We start from the raw sequence: 11,526 nt of genomic DNA on the forward strand, positions 1-11,526 counted from the left end.
TTCGACGCATTCTTTATGTTGATAGTAAAACCAGTCATTTTGATGAATCCCGAATATTTATTCCCAGAAAACGCCCACTATACGTATCACCTCTGTTATTAGACTGATGTTCTAGTTTGTATGAGAATATTTTTCTGAAAATGCAAAACAATAATACGATTCTGAATTGAATGCATTGTTCTCATGTTCTTATTCCTTTGGTGTATATGTTAACAATGAATATATTATGCATAGAACACCTTTAAACATACTATTAAAATGTCGTTTTTGTAACAAATACCGAAGACCACTGCGCTGTGTTTTGAATTGTGTTGCTACAAAACACAAAGTACAACTAATTTAATAGAATATATAAATATGAGTAGCGCTATGGGAAAACGGGACGTAATGCATGTTCGTTAAGTGTCGTCCCAACGGGGCGTAATGCATGTTCGTTAAGTGTCGTCCCAACGGTGCGTAATGCATGTTCGTTAAGTGTCGTCCCAACGGGGCGTAATGCATGTCGTCCTCACGGGCTTAGCCACAGGAGGGAAGCCCATAGTATATATATAATGCATGTTCGTTAAGTGTCGTCCCATATAAGCCTTAGCATTCCACACGGGCTTAGCATGGGCAACAGTTTCCGCCTAAACTCAATTTTCGTTTAGAAGAGACTTTGTTCAAGTGTCGACACTTATGAAACTGTGTGGATTGCACAGGCTGATCTAGGACGACACTGGACGCACATGCATTAACCCCCGTATTCACAGAGCGTGGTTCACTTATATAATAATATAATAATTCAGCTATTGGTCAACTTAGAGAAGAAAAACAAAACAGGCGGATAACGTATATGTGTTTGAATGAGATGTGTTTCATGTAGATAACATATATTTTCCTCAATATGTATTAGTTGAATTATTATATCATTTGGATGTTTGTCATGTTTGATGCAGGCTGTAAACTGCCCAGATGCTTTGTCAAATACAGAATGTGTAGTGAAAATTATTTAAGTCTTGTTTTGTTCATTTGCAATAAGGAAGAAAATAGATTGTATTTTATTTGAGATTTGTATAGGTGAGGAACTGGGGGTACACTGTTGATATATAAGAGGTAAACGATGTGGTTTTTTAGGAATTAGTTTGGAAATTCGCGAACGCCAAAAATCCTGAAATCGTTTAATAGTACATGTATTAATATTATATAACTAAAATCGTTACAACAGTTAAACATGTAATAATCACAAAATAATCTGAAAACAATACATGATTGATGATACTCATGCATTACTCATAATTATGTAATTGAAAACATGTTTATTTAAAAAAAATATATGTATTAAAGCAAAATCCGAACAATTCGAGGGAACGGAAGACGGTTTCATCGCAACACATTAAGATCACTTGTTCAGCAAACAAACAAATACAAGCAAACATAAATAAAAAGTCAATCGTTTCTTAAAATAAAAGGGAGCGTGAACATTTTAAAGTATAATACATAATCAAGTATGCATCATTACCTAAAATGCCGTTGCGTTGTATACAACAAAATATAACACAATGTATTTCAAAGGAAAAAAACGAAACAATTCATGAAATATTTCACTTGCATCATCTACAGACATCCAGATACTTGACAACTTGTGAAAACACGAAACAAATGAAATACGCGAAATAAACATTAAATGAGGCATAATGGGCGTGAACTGAGCCGTGGATAGTATAACCGGATGATACAGGTTTTTGAGTAGTCGTCGAGGTCGTTGGCGGAAGTGTGGTGGTCTGGTATGGTGACGTCATAAGGAACCGATCCACCACGTGTATTATTGCGTTAATGGCTAAAATGTTTGGTTTGACGATCTTGGCTTCGATGTCCTCCCAACGGAGATAAAACCCTGAAAGTAGATAGCTTGAAATAAATTTTATATCCGATATAACATTTCGCGCCATTGGTGCTAAAAGGAACCATATTCCTTCTTAGTTCAATTTCACCTTTTTGCACTAAGGGGGGCGATTGTATATGCGGATATAAAACCACCTAAAATAGGTTAGTCCGATTTCCTTTTTTTAATTAATGAGTTTTATGTTCACAACTAAATTATTTAGTTTTCAAATATAGAATGTTTTATTATAAGTCTTTTTAAAGTAAAAGAAATAAATTTTATAAAGAATTTAAAAGAATGAAAGAAATAAAGTAATTATGGCTGTAGGTACTAAGTATGCTCTTCCAGAATGGTGGATCAATGTAATGCCATAACACGATCAATAAGCCTGACCGCTGTCAGTTCTAGCTATCACTGTGATATGGCTACTCATGGTCAGTTTAGCTATCATTGTGATACGGTGACTCATCGTCAGTTCCAGCAATCACTGGGATATGGTCACTCACCGTCAGTTCTAGCAATCACTGAGCTATGGGCACTTATGGTCAGTTCTAGCAATCACTGTGGTATGGTCACTCACCGTAAGTTCTGGATATCACTGTGATATGGTCACTCACCATCAGTTCTAGATATCACTGTGATAATGTCAATCACCATCAGTTCTTTATATCACTGTGATAGGGTCAATCACCGTCAGTTCTAGATATCACTGTGATATGGTCACTCAACGTCAGTTCTTGCTATCACTGTGATATGGTCAATCACCATCAGTTCCACATATAACTGTGATAGGGTCACTTATCGCCGGTTGTAGCAATTACTGGGATATGGTCACTCACAATCAGTTCTAACTATCACTGTGATATGGTCACTCAACGTCAGTTCTAGCTATCACTGTGATATGGTGACCCATCGTCAGTTCTAGCAATCACTAGGATATGGTCCCTCACCGTCAGTTCTTGCTATCACTGTGATATGGTCAATCACCATCAGTTCTATATATCACGGTGATAGGGTCACTCACCGTCAGTTCTAGCTATCACTGTAATATGGTCACTTACCGTCAGTTCTAGCTATTACAGTGATATGGTCACTCATCGTCAGTTCTAGCAATCACTGGGATATTATCACTCATCGTCAGTTCTAGCAATCACTGAGCTATGGTCACTCACCATCAGTTCTAACTATCACTGTTATATGGTCACTCAACGTCAGTTCTAGCTATCACTGTGATATGGTGACTCATTATCAGTTCTAGAAATCACTGGGATATGGTCACTCACCGTCAGTTCTATCTATCAATGTGATATGGTCTTTCACCATCACCATCAGTTCTAACTATCACTGTGATATGGGCAATTACCGTCAGTTCTAGCTATTACTGGGATATGGTCACTCACTATCAGTTCTTACAATCACTGCGATATGGTCACTCACCGTAAGTTCTAGCTATCACTGTCATATGGTCACTCACCGTCAGTTCTAGCAATCACTGCGATATGGTCACTAACAATCAGTTCTAACTATCACTATGATATGGTCACTCAATGTCAGATTTAGCTATGACTGTGATTTGGTCAACCACCGTCAGTTCTAGCAATCACTGGGATATGGTCACTCACCGTCAGTTCTAGCAATCATTGGGATATGGTCACTCACCGTCAGTTCTATCTATTACTGTGATATGGTCATTCTCCGTCAGTTCTAGCTATCACTGTGATATGGTCACTCACCATCAGTTATACAGCGACTGTCAGTTCTAGCTACATGTATCGATGTGATATAAAGACAACTCACTGTCAGTTCTAGCTATCGATGTGATAGAAAGACAATTCACCGACAGTTCTAGCTATCGATGTGATTTAAAGTCAACATACTGTCAGTTCTAGTTATCACTGGGCTATGGTTACTCAACGTCAGTTCTATCTATCACTGGGATATGGTCAGTGACTGTCAGATCTAGCTACATGTATCGATGTCATATAAAGTCAACGTACCGTCAGTTCTAGCTATACATGTTATATAGGACAACTCACCGTCAGTTCTAGCTATCACTGTGATATTTCTGCTGCCTGCGTAGGCGCCGAAGGACCCGTCGATGATGCTGTCGTAATCCACATTTTGGTTGGGGACGATATGGCGGCGAACGATCTAGTCAAACAATACAACAAGAACGAAATGTAAACAAATAATATGTTGCTTAAGGTATATGTCATTCATATGTTACATATGTCTTAAATGACATACACTTAAAATATTCGACAGCTTTTTAATATGATGCGATGAAAAAATGGTGTATTGGTTTAAATCTATTCAAAATGAAAAATGATATAGTGAATCACGGTGAAATATTGTGTATGTTGGCAATAGGCGATAAAAGCTATATGAAACATGTTTGAAGTGTAATATGGTCCTTATTCAAATGAAACATCTAATGTCAGGTTAAGTGTCAGGTCTTGTGTCAAGTTTTTATCATGTTAAGCATCATGTCTTGTGCAAGTTCCAATGCTAGATCAGGTGTTGTGTATAGTGTCAGGTCAAGTGTCAGTTCTAATGTCAGGTCAAATGTTAGGTCTAGTGTTTAATCTAGTGGCAGGTAAGGTCATGTCTAGTTTCAGGTCATGTTAGATTGGTTATTAGTAAATTATCGGCCAACAAACGCTCATACCAACTAAGTTTTCTTCATAGCTTAGCATTTTGGTGCTGTATTGTCAGAGATAATATTGCGCTTGAATGGTAAGATAATACCATATACCAAACATTTCTGATCAACATGATCCAACAGGATCTCATCGGTTATCATTCAACAAGTGTTTTATTTTATTAATTACCATTATCGTACTATAAAACAAGCTGACGGTTACAGAAATTACTCTCCTGAAATTGTTTCTGAAATTTTCATTTTTACAATATGAGCCGCGTCGTGCTAAAATGGGTCTTCTTCCCTTTGTGACGATCGCAGTTTGCCTGAAGCTACGCTGGCCGCATACGTCATAAGACCCATTCTCGTGTGATGCCCCTCGTATTGCGATACACTCTCACCGCAACGCTTTTTTAGCCTATTAGGAAAAATTATCGTTGCAAAAACCTAAAATTGGAAAAATTCGCAGTGTGAAATCTTCAGTTTTGGAATTATGGGTCGTCTTCATTGCTTGGTACTTAATTGGAAAAACCCATAAAAAAATAATAATAATTGTACATGTTCTTGTTGCTGAAATGTTCAATTTAAGTGCTAATTGTATCTGTGTTCTTGCAGATATTGTGCTTTTGGAATGACATTGACGTATTTATTTATTTATTTGTTTTGGGGAAGGAAACTTTTTGGCATTTGGTATTTGTGCAAATTGTCATCAATTGGAAAAGTTCCTATTACGGGTACGTTATAAAGAGGAAAAACAAATGGCTGTACTGCCATCTTCGCGTCCTTATTGAGGTTGGCGTTTATGTACTTCAGTTCCGGCCTACTGAGATGCTGCGGGTCCAGCGAGGAGTCCGAGGGAACGAACACCGTGTACATGGTCTTCAATGACGTCAGATCGATACCGGAGTCGCTCGGTATAAGCTTCAGCAGCTGATCGCTTCCAAGACTGTAATACAAATTTAAATGAGCCTCAATTTCGGAAAAACGGGTCTTAATGCATATGCGTAAAACATCGTCCCAAATTGGCTTGTGCAGTCTGCATGTGCTTACCAGGGAGGAAGCTTTCCGCTTGTATGGTATTTTTCGTTAAACCTCTATTTTTCACGGGAATCAAGTTTAGGCGGAAAGTGTCGTCCCTGCAGTTCGCACAGGCTAATATGAGACGACATTTTACGCTCTTTAATCCCCGTTATCACAAGGTCGGGCGCAAACAGAAACAACATGATATTATTGTATAATGATAGTAACGATGATGTTACCTAATTTCATCAAAATGCATGAAACGTATAAATAGTTTGGATACGTTATATTATGGATGCGGATGGTGTTAAAGGGTTCTTTTCACGTGTTGATAAATTGCCAAATAAAAAACAATGTTTCAGATTCGCAAATTTTCGTCGTTGTTATGCTATTCATGAGGAAACAGTAATACTGAACATTAACCATGCTCTAAAATATTCATTATATGCATTTTTTGACGATTTAAAAACCTGAAAATTATAAAGCGTTGCAACGCGAAACGATTCAATAACTTGGAAAGTTTTGTTGTTGTCGTTCAATTGTGTGGCTCTACGAGGATTTCTTATATAAATAGCATGAGAACGGATGGTCGAGTGGTCTTAGCGATAGACTTTTACTCCAGGGGTCAGTGATTCGAGTCCAGTTGAAATATATTCTTGTTTTTTATTAGAGATTTCATATACAATGTTTTCATTTATCAATATAAAGCATTTAATGGCAAACTTCAATACATGACAAAATCTGTAAAAAGGCCCCTTAAATGGGAGTGATCATTATAATGATTAATAGTAGTAGTAGTGGGATGAGTATCTTATTTCCCTGACGAAAATGATCTTTCAGCTGATGATAATGATATTTGATATGATAAAGATAATTGTTTGACGATGATGAAGATGACGTCATCAATGCTTCGGTTGAATGCATGAGATCGCTAGCTGAATACTGTTGCGAATACCTAATATCCGGTTGATGCGTCAACTCAAAGTGAGCGCCATTCAGCGGGAAGTTCAGGAAGCCGTCGATGACGTAGATAATGCCGTTACTGCACGCTATGCCGTCACGCACCAGGTCGAAAGACCGTCTGATATTCGTGTGACCAATATCAACCGAAGCAATTTCTGTGAAATAGTGTGCATAGTGTTAGTTATTTATGAAATACGAACTGCAGTTCTCATTTTTGACTCCAGTAAAACAATAGCCTTGCATTATTTTGACACATTTGTTTTCCATAATCCAACTTTTTAAAGGACAAGAACGTATCTGTTATGCTACAAATAATGCTTTTTAACACGACACTTATAAATAAGATTTTACAAAATAGTAAACACTCATGAAGAAACAAGATTCAAGATATTTGAGTATTTTGACCTCAAGCATTTTGTTTTTAACCCCTTATATTTTGAATCCTTGTGTCATGTTGACTCCTGGTTATCAGAATCTACTGTAATCCCTGGTAATACAAATCTACCCGTGCTATTGGTAGGGTCCAAATAATTCAGGGGTTCCGCTGTCGATCGCCATTGGCGCCAAATGGCGCTAAATTTTTTAAAGTGTCTCCAATTTTTTAAAAGTGGCGAATTAAAAAAGTCGGTTAAATCCTATCCGAAAATGTACTGTGAATCGAAAGCACGCGACCGAGCATTAGCGGCCAGCGTCTGTCAGTTGTACATATTGATTTACGACAATGTAAGCGACCTACAGTGCAGATTGCAATCACTGAAGCGTGTAAGTGTTACAATCACAGGCAGCAGTATCATAAATTGCCCCCCCCCCCCCCCCGGAACTCTACCCCCCCCCCTTTCCCCCGAGCTTACCCCAGGGGTTCCAGATTGTTGAATGTACACCTATTGTGTATGGTTTGACTTTTTAACAACGAATATTGACAAAAATTCATAGTTTGAAAAAATAACCCTCGTATAGGTATTATATATACACAAGGTATGAAACGCACTATATGCCTATTGCTGAAAGATTGTGGAACAATGGACGCGACCTTTTTCATCGAAAACACACATGCTCCCATGCAGTTGCCGACAAAATGCAACTGGATTCGTTAAAAGACAGTAAATGCAACGAGATTACACTACTAACCGATCTCCTACTCGGCTAATAACTTTAATATTCAATTAAATTCGATCAGGGGGCCTCGGCTTCGATTCCAACTCAGGAAGTTTTATTTAAATCGACTCAAAGACATCATGTACTGGATGCACTAATAAAACGGACTCGAAAGTGTCTTAGTAAGTCTAAGGCTTTCGATTGAACAGAGCTGAAATATATGTTTTAACTAACCGCGCAAATTCTAGTGTAATGTAACCTACCTTTCTATCCATGTCTGGTTCTGCGCTTATGTAACTTCTATGGAAGTTTGAGAGACTTGCTATAAAGTTGGCACTGGGAATCAGCAGAGTGAGATTCATGTCGTGCGAGTTCGACCACGAGTAGAGGTCATCGACATTCATTATCATGTTGTGGAAAGGTCTGAAATGAATTGAAGCCATGTTCCGTATTCACCTAACAACCAACTTCTAGACTTTAGACTAAGAATAAGACTAAATTGTAAAAATAACACTTAAGTCTACATATATACCTTGAGATAATTCTCTTAAGACTGCATATTTATCTTAAGATAATTGTCTTAAGGCTACAGATATATTATAAGATAATTGTCTGAAGACTACATATATATCTTAAGCAAATTGTCTTAAGACTACATATATATCTAAAGATAATTGTCTTAAGACTACATATATATCTAAAGATAATTGTCTTAAGACTACATGTATATCTTAAGATAATTGTCTTCAGATAATTGATTTAAGACTACGGATATATATTAAGATGATTGTCTTAAGACTACAAATATGTCTTAAGATAATTGTCTGAAGACTACATATATATATGTTTTAAGATAATTGTCTGCAGACTACAGATATATCTTAAAATAATTGTCTTAAGACAACAGATATATATTAAGATAATTTTATTAAGACTACAGGTATATCTTAAATTAATTGTCTTAAGACTACAGACACATCTTAAGTTAATTGTCGTATGACTTAAATAAGACTTAAGAATAAGCCTTAAGATCTAAAATAATTGGTATCCTTCCATTGATGAGATTCTGAATAATTTTATAAAAGTATTTGACAACTTAAAACGCGCAATTAAATAGAAAATGACGCCTGAAGTATCGCGGTGGCGTGATGTCCACCTAGCGGTCGGGAGTTTCCGGGTGCGAACTCAGCACTAGGGGCGTTAATCATAAAAACCAAGTAATGCTCGAATGGTCATAGTCGCCAAAGGTAGTACGTATGAGTACCCCGGGAACTCTTTAGTACCCTACAAATTACCCGCGGTATGGACAATTTACTAAACAGTACCATGGAGTCTGGCCGAGTGCTATTATGCATATATTCTGTACCCTGGTTACGACATTATAGTATTCTTAAGAGTACCTGGGTTACATTAAGTAGTACCAGAGCCGACAACGACCAATTTAGCCTGAAAAATGGTGAACCCCGTGAAAACGACTCATTTTTTTTTTCAATAAGCCTTCCGATGTTATCTATCTCACTAAAATAGAAAACTTTTAACTACAAATGGCGTACAAGAGGTTGTTAGTTTTCTCAATGGTTTCGGCAACGGTCCAGAAGGGGAACTGTAACAGCGTGTCCAGCACGTCGATGATCCCGTTACTGCAGCGGATGTCGGACCTGATGACGCCCCCACGGACATTGCCACTGACCGCGAACACTGGAGGATGAGAATTACAAACACTCGTTACCAACCATGCCGGCCAAAATCACGCAGCTATAACGCACAAATACAGACACTCGTTGCCAACAAATGCTGGCCACAATGACGAACATATTGCTAAATAATACAGACAATCCTTTCCAACCAAAACTGTTAAATAAGTTATTACCTTTCTCCTGTTCACGTAGAACGAATAGCGGATCGCCTGTCAGGGATGAAAATTTCGAGTAATCACGGAACTGCTCCATGAATAATGAAGAGCCGAAAATAACATGTGAGCGAACTATCTGAAATAAACAGCATCATACTGGGTTTAATTCATGTGCGTAAAATGTCAACCCAGATTAGTCTTTGCAGTCCGTACAGGCTAATCAGGGACGAAACATTCCGTCTGAACTTGATTTTCGCTACGAAGAGACTTCCTTTAAACGAGAAATATCATAAAAGCGGAAAGTGTCGTCCCTGATAAGCCTGTGCGGACTACACGGTTTAATCTGGGACAATACCTTACGCACATGCATTAACGTTCGTTTTCCCAAAGCGTGGCTTAATGTATGGTTTGTATGGAACAGAGTCCTTTTGTATATCAATAAACATCATGTAATAATCCTCTTACTTAAATGGTATATATATACTATTTAAAGTAACATAAATACTAATAATTAACGAATATTTCGCAACATATTTCGTAAAATAACCAATAAAAATCAGTGTTCCTTATAGCAATAGCCAACATTTCAACGCTAGATGTGGAATGGTTACTTAGATTTAACAAATGCTCGTTTTTATTTTTTTGTGGCACGATATATTCCACTTTAATTTCTCGCAACAATATATATTCATACGACACACGAACACTAATATGGTAAATGAACATGTGTTTAAAATATTGTCCAACAACAAAAAGAGCATTGTGTATCTTGTTAAATAAATACAAGTTACCTGACCACATCTAGCGTTAAAATTTTGGCAATTGCTATAAGAAACATTGTTTTTTATATGTTCACTTTATTTTTCGAAATATATTCACGATATATTCGTTGATTGTTGAGTGTTTATGGGCTTTTACTTCATATAATGTATCATTATGTATCTGCGCAGTATGCAGAAGTAATAACGATACGTTGTATGTTTACAAAGATTTACATATCACTCATATTTTGTTCAGTTCATTTTATGTTGGTTTTATAAATGTTTTGGAAAAAAATATTTCCACTTAAAACATGCATATTTACCGCTATGTTGTCTAACCCTTAAGCTCACAAATCAGTTTTCGCAAAGATAACAAACATATTCCATAGATCAATATAGGTATATATGTAATAAGTATTCGAACATGTTGCAGTAAGGTTGGATCTTGCAGCTTCTGTGCCCGATGTGTGGGTAGCAGTGTGAACGCGTTGTCACTGGTCACTGGGCATGAACATGGTGAATGTCCTACTCGTATCCTACAGGATTTGTTTCAGAGGCGGAATGACATCGAGAATTCCAGCCATGACCCTACAGAAAAAAGCGAAATTTGTTGATAAATACTTCTGTTTTTATAAAATGAAAATACAGCGTGCTGATACTTTTCGATAAGTTAAGTAACATCACAATTCAGTTTATAACAATCAACTCGCACTATTAGTTTTAAGACAATATCATATTAATAATGCCCGTATTATTGATACCATAACTTATTAACGAAATATTTAAACTACTACACCTAAAGGGACCTTTTTCACAGATTTTGGCATTCGTTGGAATTTGTAATTAAATGCTTTATATTGATAAATGTTAACATTGGATATAAAAAGTACGCTTAGACCACCCGGCCATCCGTGCTCATACAATGATTGATGTATGTTATACTTAATATAAGTAATCCTCGTAGTATCACAAACTATAACGACACAATCAGAATTTTCCAAATTATTGAATCGTTTCGCGTTGCAGCGCTTTATAATTTTCAGGTTTTTAAATCGTCAAAAGATGCGTATAATGGATATTTTCGAGCATTGTAAATATTCAATATAACTATTGTCACACAAATATCATAACTACAACGAACATTTGCGAATCTGAACTATTTTTTTCATTTTGTCATTTACCAAAACGTGAAAAGGCCCCTTTAATGATGATACGATCATGAATACATAACCCGTGCGCTTTTAAAATGGATTGATTACCATCATATTTGTACATTTATTAACATACACCTTGTAGTCACAATTATTAGTATTGTTTAAGACATTATAAGCGT

The 11,526-nt window shown here is 36.7% G+C and overlaps 1 protein-coding gene across 1 annotated transcript; it reads right to left on the minus strand.

The window, feature by feature from the left end:
• Nucleotides 1–1,143: 1,143 nt before the first annotated feature.
• On the minus strand, nt 1,144–7,990 carry LOC127865986 (uncharacterized). Its single transcript, XM_052406149.1, has 5 exons — nt 7,900–7,990; nt 6,478–6,640; nt 5,271–5,448; nt 3,898–4,012; nt 1,144–1,873 (listed from the first exon to the last, which is right to left on the minus strand). Exons 1-5 carry the CDS (start codon nt 7,988–7,990, stop codon nt 1,590–1,592), a joined length of 831 nt encoding a protein of 276 aa, XP_052262109.1. The 3' UTR covers nt 1,144–1,589.
• Between the last annotated feature and the right edge of the window lie 3,536 nt (nt 7,991–11,526).

Source organism: Dreissena polymorpha, chromosome 1 (assembly GCF_020536995.1).
Source record: "Dreissena polymorpha isolate Duluth1 chromosome 1, UMN_Dpol_1.0, whole genome shotgun sequence".
NCBI classification, from domain to species: Eukaryota; Metazoa; Mollusca; class Bivalvia; order Myida; family Dreissenidae; genus Dreissena; species Dreissena polymorpha.